General features: G+C 47.5%; 2 protein-coding genes across 2 annotated transcripts; both read left to right on the top strand.

The window, feature by feature from the left end:
- The first annotated feature begins 8446 nt into the window (after positions 1-8446).
- On the top strand, positions 8447-11754 carry LOC311527650 (zona pellucida sperm-binding protein 3-like). Its single transcript, XM_084641842.1, has 9 exons — positions 8447-8906; positions 9644-9762; positions 9843-9946; positions 10019-10196; positions 10277-10397; positions 10502-10593; positions 10704-10846; positions 10982-11107; positions 11588-11754. The coding sequence occupies exons 1-9, from the start codon at positions 8493-8495 to the stop codon at positions 11716-11718; spliced, it is 1428 nt and encodes a 475-aa protein (XP_084497968.1). The 5' UTR covers positions 8447-8492; the 3' UTR covers positions 11719-11754.
- A 7172-nt stretch (positions 11755-18926) lies between these two features.
- Positions 18927-23792, top strand: LOC311527647 (zona pellucida sperm-binding protein 3-like; the record flags this gene model as incomplete). Its single annotated transcript, XM_084641839.1, is given in 10 exon segments — positions 18927-19209; positions 19212-19339; positions 20785-20903; positions 20994-21097; positions 21170-21347; positions 21425-21545; positions 21646-21737; positions 21826-21968; positions 22138-22263; positions 23618-23792. Coding segments are annotated over 10 exon segments (1428 nt in total). The 3' UTR covers positions 23752-23792.
- Positions 23793-23794: the final 2 nt, after the last annotated feature.

Here is a 23794-nt window from a genome sequence, read left to right on the forward strand (position 1 = left end):
TGCCTGGCCAGACTGCTTCAGGGCTGCACCTGGGGCCACGTGGGCTGGGGAGAGGGGCCCTGGGAGGAAGCTGCTCTGGATCCAGACAAGTCACTGCTACACCCTCTTGCCAGCCCAGTCGGGAACGGAGTGGCCCTTAGGGGCTGGTGGGCGCACTGAGCCGATCAGCTGTGGCTGGTGCAGGGAGGAGAGTTTGACTGAAAGCTGCTAATCAAAGCCGGCGCATATACCCCCCTGCGCTCCCCATGATAACACCTCCTGGCCAAGCGTAGTGGACGGATGGGGAAAAAGTGGTGCTTAATTTGTGCAGGGCTGCGCCCCAGCACCTCTAAGCTTGGCAGTTCATAGTCCCAGCACCTCTGGACCTGCTGTGTCAGAAATGAAAATCAAAATATTGCTTGCACCCCAGAACTTAACGGGTTGAGCCCCGGCACTTCTTGCACTACAAATTGAGCACTGGGAGAAAGGTCCTCACCATCCACCTCTATAATTACCCCTATTTATTCCTGAATATAGGGAATTAACCAGAGAGCCAGGCAGCCCCAGGAATATCTGCAAAGCCCCATGCTACTACCTGGAGCATAGACTTATAGGACTGGAAGGGACCTCGAGAGGTCATCTAGTCCAGTCCCCTGCACTTATGGCAGGACTAAGTATTATCTAAACCATCCCTCACAGGCGTTTGTCCAACCTGCTCTCAAAAATCTCCAATGGTAGAGATTCCACAACCTCCCTGGGTAATTTATTCCAGTGCTTAACCACCCTGACAGTTAGGAAGTTTTTCCTAATGTCCAACCTAAACCTCCCTTGCTGCAGGTAAGCCCATTGGATCTTGTCCTATCCTAAGAGGTTAAGAAGAACAATTTTTCTCCCTTCTCCTTGTAACAACTTTTTATGTACTTGAAAACTATCATCATGTCCCCTCTCAGTCTTCTCTTCTCCAGGCTAAACAAACCCATTTTTTTCAATCTTCCCTCATAGGTCATGTTTTCTAGGCCTTTAATCATTTTTTTTGTTCTTCACTGGACTTTCTCCAATTTGTCCACATCTTTCCTGAAATGTGGCACCCAAAACTGGACACAATACTCCAGTTGAGGCCTAATCAGCATGGAGTAGAGCGGAAGAATTACTTCTCGTGTCTTGCTTACAACACTGCTGCTAATACAGCCCAGAATCATGTTCACTTTTTTTTGCAATGGTGTTACACTGTTGACTCATATTTAGCTTGTGATCCACTATGACCCCAGATCTCTTTCCGCAGTACTCCTTCCTAGGCAGTAATTTCCCATTTTGTACATGTGCAACTTGTTAGGATATAGATATTCAGGCCTGTCTGCAAAGGCCTGTACTTTAAGAATTTAGGTGTATTCTTATCGCTTGGCTAGTGATAGAGGTATAAAAGAAAGAAATCACTGTCTGCCGGTGTAAGGGCCTTCTCTTACTGTGACAGTTTGTGGCCCTGTGCTTAGGCTCAGGCCTTTGGCTAAGCAGCAGAGGCAGCCATAAGCTGGGAAGTGAACGGTCACATCCTCACATTCCAAACTAGTCACATTAAAATAAGGTGCTATTGGGCTGTTAGGCACTATCAGGACAGGATTGTATTCCTATCACCTCCAGAGAAAGGGAAGTGCCTAGAAAATGTAAAAGGAAACTTAGTTTGATAGCATCCTGTCTGGCAAGAACTCACTTATCAATAGCTGGGATGTGAAATCCTCACTTCTGTATTGTCTTGTCATTATAGTTCCCACTTTGCTATTGTTTGTCTGTATAATCTCTGTCTGGTTCTGTGATTGTTCCTGTCTGCTGTATAATTAATTTTGCTGGGTGTAAACTAATTAAGGTGGTGGGATATAATTGGTTACATAATCATGTTACAATATGTTAGGATTGGTTAGTTAAATTTCAGGAAAATGATTGGTTAAGGTATAGCTAAGCAGCACTCAAGTTTTACTATATAATCTGTAGTCAATGAGGAAGTGGGTGGGAGGGTGTGTGGGGGAGATGGGAACAGGGAATGGGGGTAAGAAAATTGGAATCATGTTTTGCTAAAGGGGGAAATGGGAACAGGGAATGGGAGTAAGGAAGTTGGAATCATGTTTGGCTAAGGGTAGGAATGGGAACAGGGACACAGGTGTAAGGCTCTGTGGTGTCAGAGCTGGGAAGGAGGATACTAAGGAAGGAAACTGGAATCATGCTTGCTGGAAGTTCACCCCAATAAACATCGAATTGTTTGCACCTTTGGACTTCGGGTATTGTTGCTCTCTGTTCATGCGAGAAGGACCAGGGAAGTAAGTGGGTGAAGGAATAAGCCCCCTAACACAACTGGTGGTTCCTTCCTAAGTGGAGTACTTTGCATTTGTCCTTATTGAATTTCATCCTATTTACTTCAGACCATTTCTCCAGTTTGTCCAGATCATTTTGAATTTTAATCCTATCCTCCAAAGCATTGGCAACCCCTCCCAGTTGGTATATTCCGCAAACTTTATAAGTGTACTCTCTATGCCATTATCTAGATCATTGATGAAGACATTGAACAGAACCAGACCCAAACTGATCCCTGTGGGACCTCACTTGTTATGCCCTTCCAGCATGACAGTGAACCACTGAAAACTACTCTCCGGGAACAGTTTTGCGCCCACCTTACAGTAGCTCCATCTAGGTTGCATTTCCCTAGTTTGTTTATGAGACGGTCATGCAAGACAGTATCAAAAGCTTTACTAAAGTCAAGATATACCATGCCTAGCGCTTTCCCCATATCCACAAGGCTTATTACCCGGTCAAAGAAAGCTATCAGATTGGTTTGACACAATTTGTTTTTGACAAATCCATGCTGACTGTTACTTATCACCGTATTATCTTCTAGATGTTTGCAAATTGATTGCTTAATTATTTGCTCCATTATCTTTCCGGGTACAGAAGTTAAGCTGACTGGTCTGTAATTCCCCGGGTTGTCCTTATTTCTCTTTTTATAGATTGGCACTACATTTGCCCTTTTCCAGGCTTCTGGAATCTCTCCCATCTTCCATGACTTTTCAAAGATAATCACTAATGGCTCAGATATCTCCTCAGTCAGCTCCTTCTTTCTTGTGCAGTTGGATAGTTGACGCTTGTGCCCTTAATAATGTCTTGTTGAAAAACTGCCAACTGTCTTCAATTGCTTTTCTCCTTAGACTTGCTTCCCATGGGATCTTACCTACCAACTCCCTGTGTGTGCTAGTCTGCCTTCTTGAAATCCATTGTCTTTATTTTGCCGTTCGCTTTCCTACCATTCCTTAAAATCATGAACTCTACCATTTCACGATCACTTTCACCCAAGCTGCCTTCTACTTTCAAATTCTCAACCAGTTCCTCCCTATTTGTGAAAATCAAATCTAGAACAGCCTCTCCCCTAGTAGCTTTCTCCACCTTCTGAAATAAAAAATTGTCTCCAATACATTCCAAGAACTTGTTGGATAATCTGTGCCCTGCTGTGTTATTTCCCCAACAAATATCTGGGTAGCTGAAGTCCCATCACCACCAAGTCCTGTGCTTTGGATGATTTTGTTAGTTGTTTTTTCCCTTTTTATCCTTACCCAGAGACGTTCAGCAAATCTGTCTCCTGTTTCCATCTCAACCTCAGTCCAAGTGTATACATTTTTAATATATAAGGCAACACCTCCTCCCTTTTTTTTCCTGCCTGTCCTTCCTAAGCAAGCTGTACCCTTCTATACCATATTTTATTCTTCCTTGAGATGGGAGATCCAGACCCTATCCTGGCTGTGAAGGGGTTAATGAGAGCTCATGGGCTCAATCAGCCCTGCCCCTTTATACCTGACAGGTGTCAGGCCGGTGGGGTGGGGGGAGACATTAAAAGAGGAAAAAACCCAGCTGAGCGATGGCTCTTTTGTGCTTGTCTCTTAAAAGAAGGCCTGGCTAGGACCACAGGCTGCCTACGGGAAGGCCCAGCGGAGGCTATCCTGAGACTGCTAGATGCCAGAACTTCCCTGGCACCTGGGTCAGTCTCAATCTGACCCAAAAGAAACTGGGATGGGATGGTTTGGAGTTAAGAGATCCTTGACTGGGTTAGACTGGCTTTCCTTCTAAAAACTCTCTCCAGGGAAAGAGAACAAGGGATGTTGGACAAAAGAAAGCATCACTTTACATTTCAGATGCTTTGACTGTTTTCTCTTCTTTTCTGTATCTTTAATGAAAGGTTAAAAGGATCTTTAATGGTGTGTTTGCCATGGGATTAAGAGGTCTCTAGATACCAACCCCTACACCTTGTTTAATGCTGTTTCAGATTGTATAGTGACTGGGTTGTGTTAACACCTTAGGCCCATGTTTTCCATCTAAATTACTACAACAGACGTCTTGGGAAGTTCACCTCTGTATCAGATCCCTCTCTAAGAGCCAGATACCAGAGCCATAGACGTCAATGGGTGTCTTTTAATTGGTTACAGTGGCCACTGGATCTGGGCCCTGTAACCTTTTTATTTTTGAACGGGTGTTACAGATGGGGTTTGACTTTTGTGACTCCGTTCAGTGCTCCTTGTTCTCAGCACATCAATTCCAGTCTCTTCCTGTAAAGCTCTGCAGTGGATTTCCTGGCATGATAGCATGAGAACCCAAACAAACACTTCATAGATGGATTGAAAGGCAGTTTGAGCTGCAAGCTCTGGACCATCCCCACTCATCCAGAACAGGCGAGAGCAGTGGATCACAGACTGGAATGAGCCCCAACAGGACACAACTTGTTGGGGAGATTGAAAAGAGAGAGGAGAGCGAAGCCAGGTGACAGGTCGTGACAATGGACCAGACCCTGGGTTCGTGTCAATGGACTAGCTCTATTAAAGTGAGCAGCCCATTGACACCAGCTGAGGATCTGGCCCCCGCTCTCTGTAAGGCTTCAAAGCAGAAATTGTCTCTTGTTCTGAGTCTTACAGAGCCCCGTGTATATCCTGGTACTATTTAAATAGTCATGAATAACAAGAATATGAATGGTTTCAGAGTAACAGCCGTGTTAATCTGTATTCGCAAAAAGAACAGGAGGACTTGTGGCACCTTAGAGACTAACCAATTTATTTGAGCATGAGCTTTCGTGAGCTACAGCTCACTTCATCGGATGCATACTGTGGAAATTGCAGAAGACATTATATACACAGAGACCATGAAACAATACCTCCTCCCACCCCACTCTCCTGCTGGTAATAGCTTATCTAAAGTGATCACTCTCCTTACAATGTGTATGATAATCAAGTTGGGCCATTTCCAGCACAAATCCAGGTTTTCTCACCCTCCGCCCCCCCCCCCCCCACACACACACAGACTCACTCTCCTGCTGGTAATAGCCCATCCAAAGTGACCACTCTCTTTACAATGTGTATGATAATCAAGGTGGGCCATTTCCAGCACAAATCCAAGTTTAACCAGAACGTCGGGGGGGGGGGGAGGTAGGAAAAAACAAGGGGAAATAGGCTACCTTGCATAATGACTTAGCCACTCCCAGTCTCTATTTAAGCCTAAATTAATAGTATCCAATTTGCAAATGAATTCCAATTCAGCAGTTTCTCGCTGGAGTCTGGATTTGAAGTTTTTTTGTTTTAAGATAGCGACCTTCATGTCTGTAATTGCGTGACCAGAGAGATTGAAGTGTTCTCCGACTGGTTTATGAATGTTATAATTCTTGACATCTGATTTGTGTCCATTTATTCTTTTACGTAGAGACTGTCCAGTTTGACCAATGTACATGGCAGAGGGGCATTGCTGGCACATGATGGCATATATCACATTGGTGGATGTGCAGGTGAACGAGCCTCTGATAGTGTGGCTGATGTGATTAGGCCCTGTGATGGTGTCCCCTGAATAGATATGTGGGCACAGTTGGCAACGGGCTTTGTTGCAAGGATAGGTTCCTGGGTTAGTGGTTCTGTTGTGTGGTATGTGGTTGTTGGTGAGTATTTGCTTCAGGTTGGGGGGCTGTCTGTAGGCAAGGACTGGCCTGTCTCCCAAGATTTGTGAGAGTGTTGGGTCATCCTTCAGCATAGGTTGTAGATCCTTAATAATGCGTTGGAGGGGTTTTAGTTGGGGGCTGAAGGTCACGGCTAGTGGCGTTCTGTTATTTTCTTTGTTAGGCCTGTCCTGTAGTAGGTGACTTCTGGGAACTCTTCTGGCTCTATCAATCTGTTTCTTCACTTCCGCAGGTGGGTATTGTAGTTGTAAGAATGCTTGATAGAGATCTTGTAGGTGTTTGTCTCTGTCTGAGGGGTTGGAGCAAATGCGGTTGTATCGCAGAGCTTGGCTGTAGACGATGGATCGTGTGGTGTGGTCAGGGTGAAAGCTGGAGGCATGTAGGTAGGAATAGCAGTCAGTAGGTTGGGGGAAGTCCAGGCTAATGGAGGAAAGGTTCATGGGTGCCCCTTGTCTGTACTTTGGCAATACATCAGCACTGCAGGGGCAGCGGGCTCTTGTCATTACTACACAAGAGGCCAAGGTCCTGATTCGCAGCTCCACTTGGGCCAGAAACAGAGGGGAAGGCAAAGTTGGCTTTCAGCCACAGCTGGCCTGCCGTATTTGGGGGCTGGCCAGGCGCTGATGAAAGTCTGAGCAGCCTGTGCTAAGTTACACTGTATTTCCTGGGACCCCAGCAAGCGGAAAAATAGCCATAGCAGGGTACAGTTCAGCCATACCCCCTCCCTACCCTTGGCTTACCCTTTCCTGCCACCAGGATGGCCCCTGTCGTTGGGACCGGGAGCAGGGCTAGCGTACAGCCATTACCCCAGCTCTGTAGCAGCCAGGGATGCCCCCTCTATGGCAGGTATTGTCAGGGGGTCATTGCCTTCCCCTTTAAAAACTCTTTATGCTGCACACAGGGGAATCTCAGGATTAGAATCAGGCAACAAGAATCAGGGCCTGACTGTCCCCTTGTGTAGTCGCTTATGCCCATGCCAAGTGGGTGCAAAATGCTACTGTTCTGACAAGGTGCCAGGCAGAGGAGAAGTAGGCCCAGATCCTGCTGTGTGCCCAGATCCTCAAAGGTATTTAGGCATCTAGCTGGGAGGTAGGTGTCCAGATACCTTCAAGAGTCCGGGCCCTTGTCTTTACTGCTGAATGAGAGCCCTGAGTTTGATCTCCACACTTCAGGACCTCATGGGTGGGGCACAGCTATGCCCCCAAGAAATGAGCACCAGAATAATGCCTGAGCCTATAGAGGATGGACCAAGTATGGGGTATGGCGGACTAGGGTCAGACCAACCAACAGGGATGTCAAACTGTCTCCCATCCAATGGAGAACATGGGGTATCTCACCACCCAACAGGGAGGGGTGACGGGTGGGGCACTTCTCCACACCCAGCTGCAACACTGGACTCGCTACAATGGCTGTTTTGGTTCCGTTATCTGCCTCATGCCCCAAGGCACATCCTATTTGCTCGGGAGGATGTGAGAGAGACGAGCAGAAAGGAGAAATCCTGCTGTTAAAGGAAACTCCACTGTCTGGCAGGCAGGGAGCTGGGTGGAGTGCTGGGCCTGGGCTGCTCTGGCTTGCAGGCACTGAGCTCCGGGTTCCATGCCTCATGCGTCTCACTTACTCTGTAAAATTTCAGGCCCAGATCCTCAAAGTGATTTAGGATTCCTCTGAGGATGTGTGGGCCAAGGAGCATTATGAGATAGGCTGCTTCCAGGAACACAGCACTCTCCTAAACAGTCTGGGTTGGTTTGTTTTTTTTTGCTGATGTTCCTTGATCCATCTGCCCATCCAAGTCCTAATTTACGAATGCTCACATGAGCGCACAGTGCATTCAGAGGCATTTTGATTGCCAGTGCTTCCCAGACGACGCACAACCGCTGTTCCCAGCAAGACGTCCTTGAGATCCCGCTCCTGGATTCCTCAGGGATCTGCCAAAACACTTCCTTCCTGAGCTGCTCTTGTTTCAGTTGTGGGGCTCCATCTCAGCTTCACCAGGGCTCCGCAGATCTGATGTGCATCACTCCCTCGCTATTCCTGTCCTGGGCCATTTGTGGTGTCTATGCAGTAAGGAGCATTTCTCACCCTGAGGCAGCTTTCCAAACAGCACAGAGTCATATTTGCTCAGTTGCACTGTCTTTTATGAGCACGAGGTGAAGACTAAAGCTAATAAATCTTTAAGACTGTGATTTAAGCTATTTCATCAGCAAATCAGTTGGACTAAATGCTTCCCACTCACAGCACAAGATTCATAACATACAAAAATTCCATCTGGAATCCGTCATCAGTATCACACGCTACATAACTGATAGTTCCCATCAGCATCAAAGTCTGTTAGCTATTAATTGGCTGAAACCACGTAGGCGGTTTCCTAAAACACAAATGATAACAACTCCCAGTTGGCATTAATTCCCATTCATTATTTCCCTGCTCCCAGGGTGAGTCTGGGGAATTAATTACCTGAGGCAGCTGTGAGCTGGCTTTAGGTCAGGGTATAAAGGGCCCAGAGCAGCAGTTTCTCTTCATGCTGGGTTTGCTGTAGGCAGGCAGAATGGGGTACAGAAGCAATCTGGGCTTTGTTCTCCTGTGCTGGGTGATCAGTGGGGTGACCTGTTACAATCCCTGGGATTTCTCTAGGAGTGACTCAGCCATCTGGAGACCCACCCCCAGGGCTGAGCCCCCTCGCAGAGAAACCCACGTGTCCTCTCTTGCCCAGCCCTACCCCTGGGCTCAGGTTGATACTTCCCAGCTCAGAGCTGTGTCCGTGCTACAGCCTGTCATGGTGCAGTGTGAGGAAGCTCAGATGGTGATCACTGTGCACAGGGATCTGTTTGGGACGGGGAGACTGATCAAAGCTGCTGACCTGAGTCTTGGCCTGGCTGCCTGCCAGTACACGTCCCTTAATGCTGTGGAGAACACCGTGACTTTTATAGCTGGGCTCCATGAATGTGGCAGCACCTTGCAGGTAAGGCAGCTTCATAGAAGCCTGGAGCTCCAATGGTTCAGATAAGTATCCTGATCCCCCTCATCATGCAGGCCCCAGCTAACTTTCTGTAATGCACAGTAGTGTGGCTGATGGGTGACTCTATGCCAGTCTGATATTAACATCTAGGATGCTTAATGACTTGAGTCCATAGCTTCTGTTACTGGTTCCCCTGCTCGCAGCGCTCAGCGGCAGCTACTAGCTGTCAGAGCTTCCCCTTTGAGTAACGTCCTCTCCACTGAGAGAACAGTGAGCTGAGTCATGCCCTTGCAATAATCTCCTCCACTAAGAGTCCCTATTTCAAGAAGCCACAACAGCTGCACTCCTCCCAGAGAGAGATGACAGACAGCAGAACTGGAGTGGCCAAAGGATGCTAGATGTTGACTGTCTTCCAGAATGCTTCCTTCCTGTAAGGGAAAACAGCATATCCTACATGATGGTTGAACACTGCTAGAAGCAGTAGCTGTGGTGACCACAGCTGTGCAGAATTAGGCCCGACAGTGCCCATCAGGAGTCCCCAGGCAGCCATTCTGGGGGAATGAGCTCAAAAAGCTCTAATGATTCTGTTACCTTCCAGCAATGGTTATTGCATGAGTTGGGCATGTGTTGAAAGACATCCTGTTAATAGGAAAAAATCTCTCTAGGTCTTGCTGAACCTAGTACTGTAGCTTTCTATGTCAGTTGTGTGCTGTTAACCCTTCTATGTCCCCTCCTTCCAGATGACCCCAGACTCCCTGGTTTACAGCACAAGCCTGAACTATAACCCCACCCCTGCCAGCAACCCAGTGATCCTGAGAACCAATCCAGCTGTGATTCCCATTGAGTGTCACTACCCCAGGTGAGAGTCTGAGATGCTCAGATCCCCTCCCTCCCCTTCTGGAATCTGGCTCAGTGACTGAGGTTTGCTCCTCCTCCCAGGAAGGACAATGTGAGCAGTAAAGCCATCAAGCCAACATGGGTTCCCTTCAGCTCCACCCTGTCTGCTGAGGAGAGGCTGGATTTCTCCCTGCACCTGATGAATGGTAGGTGGGAGGTCCCTTCAGGGGAGCCCAGCCCTGCCTGTCTGTCCTGCTCACTGTGAAATTGCCTTCCAGATGACTGGAGTGCTGAGAGACCCTCCAATGGATTCCAGCTGGGGGAAGTCATGCATATCCAAGCTGATGTCAGCACTGGGAACCATGTGGCTCTGAGGCTCTTTGTGGACAGCTGTGTGGCCACCCTGAGCCCAGACAGGGACTCCTCTCCCCGCTATGCTGTCATTGACTTCAATGGGTAAGAGGTGGCAACCCTTTCTAGTCTGGAATCTACCTCAAGTCTGTGGGGATCTTACTAACGAGAGTTCTTGTGTGTAGATGCCTGGTGGATGGGAGATCAGATGACACCACCTCGGCCTTCATATCCCCCAGGCCCAGGCAGGACACACTGCAGTTCATGGTGGATGTGTTCAGGTTTGCAGGAGATGCCAGGAACTTGGTGAGCGCCCACATTTCTGCTCCAAGTCGATTTCCCCAGGCTAAACTGGTGTTAGTGAGTGTCCCCTAGGATGGTCCTAACCCCTCTTCCCACTTCCCTTCCAGATCTACATCACCTGTCATCTGAAAGTCACTGCAGCTGAGCAAGCCCCAGATCCCTTGAACAAGGCCTGCTCCTTCAACAAAGCAGGCAACATGTGAGTAGCTGGAGTAGAACCCCATGGAGGTGGTTTGGGGGCTGGTGGGATCAGCAGCCTGGAGAGGACAAGTCTTACTGTAAGTGACCCTGCCCCTTCTTCTGTTCCAGCTGGGCTCCAGTGGAAGGCACCCAAGACATCTGCAGGTGCTGTGAGACTGGGAACTGTGCATTGCTTGGACAGTCTGGGAGAGGCAGCCCTCTGGACAGATGGCCAAGGAGGCGCTTCCAGAGAGATGTGGCCTCCAGACATGGTAGGCTGTATATCCTACATAGCTAATAGGGGGCTGAGCCCAAATGTTTCTCTTAGCCAAACCCACTGTTTGGTTGTCATCCCCTTTTTAGGAGGAAAAGAGCAGTAATGTTGATGAATTCTTTTGTCAATACAGGTGACTCCTCAGTGAGGGTAGGAGAGGCTGATGTTGTGGTTGGACCCCTATTCATCCTTGATGCCTACCAAGAATCCAGGGATGTTGTAGAAGATCAAATGGAAACCAGGAAGGTGGCAGCACCAGGTATCATCTAGGTTATAAGAACCAGCCGTGTACCCTGGGAGCATATGTTATGAATCTTTTGGGGGATGCCTTCCACCTCAAGAGAACCTTGAATAATGGACCTTTCAAGGACAAATCTAGTGCTATCCAGCCTGTGGGCAGCAGCTGGAAAGCAAAAGAGCAAACTAAATCCAGGGGCATGCCCTCTTAAACACTGCAGAGAAATCTCTAGACTAGCAGCAATGCCCCCCTGCAGTTCAGCTGATTAGTTGCACCAAAAGGTGTCCTAAAACCCACAACTCTAGAATCCAGATTCCAGTTGACTCCAGCTGGTCTTGGACTAAAACACTAGTCAACAAAATCAATATGAAGGATCAGGTCCACAAAGCTGAGCAATAGCTGAACAGCACAAACAAGAACTTACCACTTCCTAATCTGTGGTGGGGGTGTCTGCACCAAGAAGCTCCAATTCCAGTTCTAACCACTGACCTCTTCCTGTAGGTGCAGAGGAGAATCCTGGGCTGGAGCTGGGACTGACCTTGGTGGCAGCTGCCATAGCTTTAGCCTCCATGGTTCTTGCCATTTGCTTCATATACAAAAACCACAGCTGTACCACTGCTGGAACTGTGTGACTGGCACCTTCTGTCTAACATAAAATAAAACTACAAAATGTCTCATCTGGTCAGTGCTGATTTCCTAATGGGTGCGGGAGGGGTCTTCTGTTCTGTGGGCAAGGGGGAAAGGAGACAAGCTGCTCCATGCACTTAGGTGCTCCTAAGGTGCAGGAGTTTGAAAACTATAGTCCATGGACCCCTGGGGGTCTGCAGACAGATCCCCAAAGGGATCCACACCTCCATTAAAAATTTAAGGGTCTGCAAATGAGAAGGATGGTTTAGACCAGTGCTTTTCCAGCCAAGACAGATAGCTACAGAGGTGCTGGCTTTCTGAATTGCTGGTGGGTGCTTGACCCCTGCTCCACTCCTCCATGCCCCACCCTCACTGCTCCCCAGCACCTCCTGCATGCTGCTGACCACAGCAGGTGGGAGGCCCTAGAAGGGGAGGAGCTGACCAGCAGTGCCCATTGGTAGGCAGGAGGTGCTGGAGGGAGAGGCAAGAGTTGATCAGGGGCCTGCTGGTGGGTGCTCACTCTTCTCCCCTCTCTCCCTCCAATGGGTGCTCCAGGGCTGGATCACCCAGAGTTGGAGCCTGTGGATAGCTATCCAGCCTCTTTTGAAAACCTCTGAAAGTTTCCATGACTTCCCTAGTCTGTTCCATTGTCGTTCTGTTCTTAGTTAAGAATTTTTTTGAGATTTAATTGAAATCTACTTTGCTGTAATTTGAACCCATTGCCTCTTCTCTTGGCCTCTGGCACAAGAGAACAATTTTTATCCAGCCTTTTTTATGGCAGCCTTTCAAGTATCTGAAGACTGTCATATTCCCCCCCCCCCCTTAATCTCCTCTTTTCCAAACAAAACATACCCAGTTCCTTCAGCCTTTGCTCAATGGCTTATATTCTATCCCTTTGACTTTTTTTTTCTTGCCTCTGGATCCTTTTCAGTTTCTCCACATCCTTTCTATGCAGCTCTGTCCAAAATTGGACATAGTATTCCAGCTTAGGCCTAGCCAGCTGTAAGTAGTGGTACTTGCATATTATCTGTTTATGCAACCTAAAATTGCATGGGTTTTTTTAGGGGGGAGAAGACAGTATTGCCTGGTTGACTCCTGATGTGGTTGTGATCCACCACAACTCCCCAGTTCTTCTCAGCAGTGCTACTGACAAGCCAGTTATCCTCCACTCTGTATTTGGTGCATTTGGTTTGTCTTCCCTAAGTATAGCATCTTAAACGTTAGTGAATTTTGTTTTGTCTCTTGCCTACATCTCCAATTTATCAAGATCCCTCTAAATTTTAGTTCTATCCTCCAAAGTGTTTACAACCAATGCTTAATTTGTTTGAGGGCTGAGCCCTGGCACTTCTAGGCTTGGCAGTTCAGAGCCCCAATATCTCTGGGATTGCTGCATTTGGTTATGGAAGTTCAAAAAAAAAAAAAAAAGCTTGAGCCTTTCATTACAAGGCATCTTTCATTACAGCTTCAGCACTGTTGACAACCCAGCTTTGTCTCATCTGCAAACATGAGCCATACCTCTACTCCTAGGTTCAGCTCCCTAATGTTAAATAACACTAGCCCCAGAACAGAGTCCTAAGGAACCCCCTGCAAGACCTGACACTTCAATGTCATTTCATAAATAGTCATGGTTTTGCAGTTGTTTGACCATTATGTATCTAATGGTAGTTCTACTGAGCCTGCGTTTCTCCAGCTTGCTTTAGCCATAGTCCCACCTGACATTTGCTTAAGTCCAGGTATATTTTTATCCACCGCATTTCCCTCCTCCGTCCAACCAGTTACCTTGTCAAAGAAGGAAATCCAGTTGGTTTGTGATCTTGTTATTGGTAAATCCATGCTGGCTGCTAGTCTTACCCCTTCATCCTCTAGCTACATGCAAATGGAATGTTTTATACATTGGCCTAGTAGCGTCCCAGGTATCAAGGTCAGGCTGACTGGTCTGTATGGTTCCCCAGCTCCTCCTTTTTAAAGAGGAACACTGTTAACCCTTCAGGTGGCCAGGACCTCTCCTGTCCTCCCTGAGTGGACAAATATCACCTGTGGCTCTGGGCTGAGTGACCTCAGACCCTGCTTGACTAATTTGAATGAATTCAATCTCCTGTGTATTCTTTACTTACCCTAGACAATAAAGTGGAACTTCGCTAGTTATCTAGTCATGTTATTTTTGGGTCTGAAGACTGAAGAAAGGCAGCATTGAGCAGTTCTGCCTTCTTATCTTCTATTACCAGCTCACCACCTCCAATGAGCAGCAGGCCCTGGGCTTCCTTTTGTCTGATAGAGTTATAGAACCCCTTCTTGTCACGAATATTTCTTGCCAGTTTTAACTCAGGGCTTGCCTGACTTTGTCCCTCTGGGGTATTTCAATGAGATTTCTCCTCCTCTTCCCCCCCCCCCACCCCAGGGAGCACCCAGGCTGTATGTGGCATTATCCTCCTCTATATGAACAGCTGAACTGCTGGTCATGCCATGTAATGGACAAATATTAAAGGAGACACCCTCCTCTCTCTCTCTCTGAGCTGCTCCCTGTCAACTGCAAGATCCTAGAGCCCTTTCCCCAGACTACTGGGGGAAACCCTCCCGCTCCTAGCCACTACTCCCCTTTCAAACAGGGCCCAGGGCTGAGTACTGACAACACTCTGTATCTATTCACAGCACTCTGAGTTGTGGTAGCAATGCCATCAGGTTAATAATGGCCCAGGCCTATCCCTAGTATGACTGCAGTAGGCAGGCATTCGTGATGAATGTGGCCCTGTGCTCACTGAAATGCCTTGGCTTGTCTGCGTGTTGGTCTAGCGTAACCTGCTTAAACCACCTTCGGTGCTGAAGCCTGATTAGATTAAAATGCCATTGGTGAAAGAAGTCTGTCCCAGGTCAGCAAGCTGCTTAACTAGACACTGCTCACACATCCAGAGAAGAACTCTGTGCTGACTAAAACTTGCCCTCTACAGGGGCTGATCTTCGCTTTTTTAGAAAACTCTTGTTACAGTGCCAACCCGTTTCCATTAACACGTTCTTCAGCGACCTGAGGCGGCCCTGGCAGAGCGAGTGCATGGGAGAGGAGAGGGAAATGTCACTAGCTGTGATGTACAGCTCTGAAACTAGGAACAATGGGCCTGGGCCATTTTTGGCCTGGTCTTTGCAAAAAGAAAGGAAAATGAGGTATGCTGCTCTAGCATCCATTGTGTGTGTGTTCTCCAGGGCCCAGAGTTCTTCCAGAGAATGAGGAGAGTAAGAGAGATCAGCAGTGAGTGAGTTGGCTCAGCAGCTCCTACATGGGGAGGAGACTGCAGACACAGGGGCCTTCTTAACAGATGAAGACATAAGAGATCTGGGAGCTGAAGCAACCACATTGAAACTGAACAGAAGATGCCAATATTTACAAGAGGGGATGATGAACCCTCGTACCGCTTAGCAGGAGCACTGGAGGATTTGCTAGCACTTGGAGTCCTTAAATTCAAACGCATACCTCTATCCTTTGACTGCTTAGGCCTGGACCTGAGGGTAGCTACCAAGGCGTTTGCTATTTAAGACAGGTTTCAGAGGGGTAGCCATGTTAGTCTGTAACAGCAAAAACAATGAGGAATCCTTATGGCACCTTAGAGACTAACAAATTTATTTGGGTATAAGCTTTTGTGGGCTATAACCCACTTGCATCTGATGAAGTGGGTTCTAGCCCACGAAAGCTTAGGCCCAGATAAATTCGTTGGTCTCTAAGGTGCCATAAAGATTCCTCGTTGTTTCTGTTTAAGACTGGTGCCCCTTACCTAGCCTCTCAAGGGGTAGAAGGGTTGTCCGGACTCTCCATGAGTCTAACACTGGAGGTGGCGCCCGAGGGCAGCCACTGATGCCTCCAGCAAGGTGCTTACACAGCCCCATCACCATACTATATGAACACTTTGCTAATATTAGTGAAGATACCCTGACAGTGTTGTGGGAGTGAGGAACTATTCTCTCTATTTCACATGTGTGGAAACTGATACAGAATGACTTGGGCACGGTCACAGAAGAAGACAGTGGCAGAACCAGAGCTGTACCCTGCTCTGGTGAATGTGAAGCCAGTGCCTGATCTGAACAAGTATCTGACCCTCCTTCATCCCTGGGGTCCCCTGGCTACATTCCTAACAGCCCCTTGGTCCCTCTGTTCTCCCAGCCCTCCTCCACCCCACACAGCAGATGGGGTTCCCCTGTTAACCACGCTACTGCCACAACTCCACCCTTTAACACAGACTAATGTTCCCCACATGACTGTCCTGACCGAGAAAGCTCTGAGCCCCTGACATCTCTCCACTCTTCTTTGCAAACACCCCTGAATTTATCTACCCAAAACTGCAGTGGCTGAAGGGAATACAATCATCCCCATTCCACACAGGGAAACTAAAGAGCCAAAATGAATGGCCACCTAACAAAATTCTAGTGTGACTGATTTTGAAGAAAAAACCAAATGTTGCACTAAAGAGAAATTTTGCTGCAACCTTCACCAAGACCCCCAAAGAGAAATTCCTTCATTTGGAACCACAGAACTCACAATGTAGCTCAGCAGAAGGATTTGACCCTTCAAAACCACCAGGTGGTCCCTTACCCTGGAGGTTACTTGCTCTGTAACTAGTGCTGTTAGACAGCAGCAGATGCAGGCTTCCTGGATTCTGCTCCTGTATCTGGTCTGCCAGTGAGCTCTAGAGGTTAGAGCCATGGCTGCAGACAGGAGAACCAACCAGAGGCATTTGGTATGAGCATTTCAAATGCCAGTATGGATCAATGGATGACCCTGAGGTCTGTCATATTAATGGCCTGGATTTTATTCTGAGTTCTCCCAGAAGGAGCCTTGTGCAGCCTCAAAGTTACCTGATCTGTAAAATGGGGTAGAATGAGAGATGTGTCCCTCACAATGTAGGACAGGAAGTTCTGGTCAATTATCAGAGCTGAGTGATACACATCAATATTAACAGGCAGCAGCAGAAGAGGACTCTTGAATTTATGTCCTTCTGGGTCCCAGCCAAGTGCAACTTCCCCAAACTACAGGTCCTTCTGTCTATCTTCATCTGTGGACGCTGGCCTGGCATGCAGAGCTCCCAGCAAGCCCTGGACTGCTCCCCAGGGCCAGCAATAAAGTTGAATGGATGGGACAAGTTTAGGGACTTGCACTTTGGGAATGGACACTAGCCCTTAGCAGGGGTATCCCAATGATCTTGGCTTCAGGTGGACCCCCCCGAGCAGTACCTATCTCTATGCACATAAGAGCGCTGGCTGGGGAGTTCGCTGTACCGTTAATCTTGATTTTCAGTAAGTGTTGGAGTACTCGGAGGTTCAGAAGACTAGAAGTAAACTAATGTGCCAATTTTTATGAAGGGTAAATGGGATGACCTGGTTAATTATAGGCCTGTCAGCGATTCTGAGAAAGCTAATGGAGCAGCTGATATGGGACTCAATTAATAAAGAACTAAAGGAAAGTAATGTAAATCATGCCAATCAACATGGCCTTATGGAAAATAGATCCTGTCAAACTAACTTGATTTTTTTTTATGAGATTGCGAGTTTGGTTGAGAAAGGTAACAGTACTGACATAGTAGACTTGGACTTCTGTGAGGCGTTTGACTTGGTCCCACATGACATATTGATTAAAAAACTAGAACGATCTAAAATGAGCACATCACACGTTCATTGTATTAAAAACTGGCTAATTGAGTGGGGGTCTCAAAATAAAACCATAAACGGGGAATTGTCATTGAGCAGACATGTTTCCAGTGGGGTCCCAGATGCTATTTAACATTTTCATCGATGAGCTGGAGGAAAATATCAAATCATCACTGATAACTTTTGCAGATAATACAGAAATTGGGGAAGTGGTAAATAATGAAGAGGACAGGCCACTGATACAGAGCAATATGGATCTCTTGGTAAACTGGGCGCAAGCAAACAAGATGCATTTGAATATGTCTAAATGTAAATATATACATCTAGAAACAAAGAGAGTAAGCCATACTTACAGAATGGGGGACTCTATTCTGGGCAGCAGTGACTCTGAAAAAGATTTGGGGGTGAGCTCCCAGTGTGATGCTGCAGCCAGATATGACCCTGAGATGTATAAACAGGGAAATCTCGAATTGGAGCACAGATTTGACTTTGCCTCTCTATTTGGCACTGGTATGACTGCTGCTGGAATCCTGCATCCAGTTCAAGGAGGATATTGATAAATTGGAGCGGGTTCAGAGAAGAGCCACGAGAAGGAGTAACAGATTAGAAAATATGTCTTATAGGGAAAGTCTGAAAGAGCTCAATTTATTGTCTTAACAAAGAGAAGATTAAGGGATGACTTGATTACAGTGTATAAATATCTACCTGGGGAACAAATATTTATGAATTGGCTCTTCAATCTAGCAGACAAAGGTCTAACACCATCTAATGGCTGGAGGTTGAAGCTAGACAAATTCAGACTGGAAATAAGATGTAAATCTTTCACAGTGAGAGTAATTAACAATCGGATCAACTTACTAAGGTGGGAGGGGGGTGGATTTTCCATCACTGGCAATTTTAAAATCCAGGTTGGATGTTTTTCCGAGAGATCAGCTCTAGGAATTGTTTGGGGGAAATTCTCTGGCCTGTGCTGGTCAGAACGTCAGATGAGATTCTTTCTTCTGGCCTTGGAATCTATGACTCTCATGATAAGAATGTTCACATTTAAAAACAGGCCCTTTGGCAGAGCTGTATCTGGAGAAGATGCCTTTGGTCAAATGAACTCAACTTTGCATCACAATCTCCACCCCAGCCATTGACCCAGAAACTGATCTGCCTGGGTATGTGGATTTCAGAGAGGATGCAAACTTCGGCTTTAACAAGTCCATGTTACAAGTTTAACTCTGGTGCAGCTACCACTGCCCCATGATGGAAAGCCCCCTGGAATCCATCATTCCCAAAGCAGACTGTACAACTGGCACTTCCATCATATCAAAATCTTTTAAACTTTAATTGAATAAAACATGGTAGGAATCTCCCAAAATACAACTGATGAACTGACCAACAGGTGGGACTGATTCCCATTGTTCCTCCCATTTCCCTGCTCCAGGGTGTGAGCAGTGGGTGTGATTGGGCTCCAGCTGCCTGCAGTCTGGGGGAGGGTGTTAATTATCTGGGGCAGCTGTGAGCTAGCTTTAGGTGCAGGGTATAAAGGGTCGCAGAGCAGCAGTTTCTTTCTGTACTGGGTTTGCTTCAGGCAGGAAGGATGGGGTATAGGGGTGGTCTGGGCATTGCTCTTCTATGCTGGGTAGTCAGTAGAGTGACCTGTTACAATCCCTGGGATTTCTCTAGGGGTGACTCAGCCATCTGGAGACCCAACCTCAGGGCTGAGCCCCCTCAGAGACAGCCCCATGTGCCTTCTCTTGCCCAGCCCTATCCCTGGGCTCAGCCTGATGCTTCCCAGCTCAGGGCTGTGTCCCCACTGCAGCCTGTCCTGGTGCAGTGTGAAGAGGCTCAGATGGTGATCACTGTGCACAGGGATCTGTTTGGGATGGGAGACTGATCAAAGCTGCTGACCTGAGTCTTGGCCCGGCTGCCTGCCAGTACACATCCCTTAATGCTGCAGAGAACATGGTGACTTTTGAAGCTGGGCTCCATGAATGTGGCAGCACCTTGCAGGTAAGGCAGCTTCATACAAGCTAGACCACCTGTGAGTAAGATGAGCCTCATACACTTTGTCCCATTTGTGCTTTATTGGGGGGCTAAATGGGGTGTAAAAGCAATGTTGGGTTAAAGGCACCAAAGGGTGGAATTAACTCTGGTCCTCCCTTGTGGATGCTGCATCAGAATCCCTAATGTCACCTGTCCCACAAAACAATCCTGAGCTGTGCTTTTAAAGCAGTGCCCAAAGATAGGGTGGGGAGGGATGCTTGGTAGCACTGTGTGAATGTCCCTCTGGACACAGGCTGTAAATCTTGCTTAGGCCAGAATAGGCCTGGTCCTATAAGACACAAGAAAATCCAAGTAAATGCACTGATGGGTTGTGACCTCTCCCTCCTTGGAGTCCCATAAGGATTGGGGGTAAGTGAGTGAATGATCCCCCAATATCGTATCTGAGTTGGAGAGCAGGAACCTGGCACATGTCACTTGATTAGCTTGGGGTTTCCTTGTCTAACACTTGCCTCACAATAGTGCCCTTCTAGAGGGTTTGATCTAGTGTGTATCTAAACTCAAAGAAGCTGTTCTTACTTAGCATTGGCTATCTTGGGGGGTCAAACAGCAGTGAAGTTACAGCAGCTTGGCTTTCTAACTTATGTTAGCAGCTCGGCTAATACTTGTAGAGGAGCCTGGGGTTGCATCTCAGCTGCAACCTGGGTTAAAACAAGATGTGCCAGGTCTTCTCTGCTATTTGAACCCCAGTTAGCTCACCTGAGTTAAGAACACAGCTTTTTTGTAGTTTTAGCCCTAACTTTAGAGAAGTACATGGTGTGGACAAGAGCACATGGATCCCACTTAATTTTCTGCTGCGCCTTTGATGCCCAGTGCTGTGGGAGGCTGTAGGCCAGTGTGTTATCAGCAAGGAAACTGAGCTCTTTGGGTCATATCTTGAGATACCACCATGCTGATCCGCTTCCCTGCTTGCAATGCTAAGAGATAGTCGCAACCAGCTGTTGGACTTCCCCTGTCTCACTTTCACAATGACTCTTGCCATGGGAGAGTCCCTATAACAATAGGCCAGGGCAGCTGGATTAATTCATCCTGCCCAGGGAAGGATGGCCAACAGCATAAAGGAGTGCCCAATGGGAGCTAGATTCTCACTGACTTCCAGAGTGACATCACTGTGGGGGATAAGATGACTACCTGTAGGAAAGTGCAGCATCTATTTCTAGCAATGACTAGAGCTATACAGCACTAGAGCCTACAGTACACACCAGTATTTACCTGGCTGGCCTTCTGCGGAAGGAGCCCTAAAACCAGAGTTCCTGTTACCTTACATCTATGGTTGTGCACGTGTTGAAAGACTTTTCTGTTAATAGGAAATGTTTCTCTAGGTCTTGCTGTAACCTACTAGTTTTGTATGTCACTTGTGTGCTGTTAACCCTTCCATGTCTGCTCCTTCCCAGATGACCCCGGACTCCCTGGTTTACAGCACAAGCCTGAACTATAACCCCACACCTGCCAGCAACCCAGTGATCCTAAGAACCAATCCAGCTGTGATTCCCATTGAGTGTCTCTACCCCAGGTGAGAGTCTGAGATGCTCAGATCCCCTCCCTCCCCTTCAGTCCCTGGTCTGGGATCTGACTCAGTGACTGAGGTTTGCTCCTCTCCCAGGAAGGACAATGTGAGCAGTAAAGCCATCAAGCCAACGTGGGTTCCCTTCAGCTCTACCCTGTCTGCTGAGGAGAGGCTGGATTTCTCCCTGCACCTGATGAATGGTAGGTGGGAGGTCCGTTCAGGGGAGCCCAGCCATGCCTGTCTGTCCTGCTCACTGTGAACTTCCCTTCCAGATGACTGGAGTGCTGAGAGACCCTCCAATGGATTCCAGCTGGGGGAGGTCATGCATATCCAAGCTGATGTCAGCACTGGGAACCATGTGGCTCTGAGGCTCTTTGTGGACAGCTGTGTGGCCACCCTGAGCCCAGACAGGGACTCCTCTCCCCGCTATGCTGTCATTGACTTCAATGGGTAAGAGCTGGGAGCCCTTTCTAGACTAAAACAAGACTGATCAGGGACTCTTACTGACCCTTGGTTCTTGTGTGTAGGTGCCTGGTGGATGGAAGATTAGATGACACCACCTCGGCCTTCATATCCCCCAGGCCCAGGCAGGACTCACTGCAGTTCATGGTGGATGTGTTCAGGTTTGCAGGAGATGCCAGGAACTTGGTGAGAGCCCACATTTCTGCTCCAAGTCGATTTCCCCAGGCTAAGCAGCTGTTAGGGTCCCCTGGGATGGTCCTAACCCCTCTTCCCACTTCCCTTCCAGATCTACATCACCTGTCATCTGAAAGTCACTGCAGCTGAGCAAGCCCCAGATGCCTTGAACAAGGCTTGTTCCTTCAACAAAGCAGGCAACATGTGAGTAGCCTAGAACCCCATCAGGGGAGTGACAGGCAGCCTAGAATAGAACTCTTCACTGTAGATGACTGTTCCTGTTCTGTTCCAGCTGGTCTCCAGTGGAAGGCACCCGAGACATCTGCAGGTGCTGTGAGACTGGGAACTGTGGGCTGGCTGGACAGTCCAGGAGAGTGAACCCTCTGGACAGATGGTCAGGGAGGCGCTTCCAGAGAGACGTGGCCTCCAGGCATGGTAGGATCTCTATAATCAGAGTTAATAGGTGGCTGTGTGGTGTTTAGGTCTCTCTCAATAAAAAAGGGGGTTCTGCTAGACAACCCAGGGACCTTCAGCTTGGCTTTATCACAATGTGGATAACAAAAGAAGCAACACCGATGTAGTAACATCTCTTACCTCAATACAGGTGACTCCTCACTGAGGGAGGCTCAGGCTGATGTTGTGGTAGGACCCCTATTCATCACTGATGCCTATTGGGGATCCAGGAATCTTGTGGAAGATCAAATGGAAGTAGGGAAGGCAGCATCACCAGGTACTTAACTTGTATAGTAGTAATCCATGCACCTTCAGGGCATTGGGCCTTTATGAAAAGTGAAAACTCCCTGCAACCACCAGGCTCAGCCCTGCAACCCAAGGGAACACTGAGTAAATGGCTTTGCCAGGACAAACCTATGGGCTGTCAGACCAGTGGGGAGGACCCAAAAGAAGCAAACTAGAATCCAGGGAAGTTCTCCATCCTCCACTCCTGACTCCACCCCCAGCTGGGCTGAAGCACTAAAGTGGCTGAGACTAATTTATAATCTGGGTGGCTTGTTTAACAGGAAGTGCCTGACTCCTGCTCCAGGAAGTTATGACAAAACACATACCACAGAACCAATAGAGTGACCTTAACAGAGGGCTAGATTTAGGAGGGAACATGGAAAATTACAGTAGGGTCATAGGATTAACAAGGTGGGAATCTGATCATGTCTTGGATTTGTGGATCAACATCCAAGGAGTATGGGGAATAAAGTGGTGGTAGAAGTACATAAGTTTAGCTTATGTCCCAGCTTGGTGGGAGAAATCTGATGACTGGAATGTAGCTATAGATGGATATAGCTCCTTCAGGAAGGACAGGATTTAAAAAAAGGATACCTTGTCTATTCTTGATGTACATGTGTTCTGTGTCCTCTCCTGGATCTTAGATCAGTTTAATGTCTCTGCCTAAAGAATATATCTGGGGGGGCGGGGGACTAATTAGCCTAACTTTATTACAAACTGATTGTGCCGTACCTTACAGGTAGACACCTAGAAGACAATAGGGTTATAGGGAGTAGGCAGCATGAATTGGTTTGACATTTGTGTTTGATCAATAACTGTCAAAAAAGGAAATTACTGGCCTAGTGGTGCAGGAGGTGGGGGAAGCAGATGTCAGGTGTGTGTATAGACTTTTTTAGTCAGCCTTGGATCAGTCCAATGAGTCTCATAAGCAAACTAAGGAAATGCATGTAGATGCAACTGGTTGAAAGATGTTACTCAGTAGTTATCAGCAGTCTGCTGTGACTGAGAGGGTGTATTTAAGCAGACAGTTCCTGGGTCTGGTACTAGTCAATATTTTTGTGAATCTCTTAGATAAGACAGTTGAGTGTACTTAAAATGTGGCTGACACCGTGCAACCCCTCTCAGCTTGCACTCTGGAGTACAGGATAAGAATTCAAAACTGACTGGAGAATTCAAGATGAAAGTCCATGAAATGCTAAGCACTACACTTAAGAAGGGAAAAATCAAATGCCTGGCTACAAAAGAGGGAATAACTGGCTTGCCTATGTAGGATACAAACACCCAGCGATTTCACTAAAGCTGGAAAAGTGCCTGGTTCCCATTCTAACCACAGATCTTTCCTACAGGTGCAGAAGAGACTCCTGGGCTGGTGCTTGGGCTGAGCTTGGTGGCGGCTGCTATTGGTTTGGCCTCCGTGACTCTGACCATCTGCTTCATATACAAAAACCGCAGCCGTGCAATGGCTGGTGCTGTCATGTGACTTGGCCCTTCTGTGTCATGTAAAATAAACCCATAAATGGACT

This window comes from Lepidochelys olivacea (genome assembly GCF_965140295.1).
Source record: "Lepidochelys olivacea isolate rLepOli2 genome assembly, chromosome: 10".
Taxonomy (NCBI): domain Eukaryota; kingdom Metazoa; phylum Chordata; order Testudines; family Cheloniidae; genus Lepidochelys; species Lepidochelys olivacea.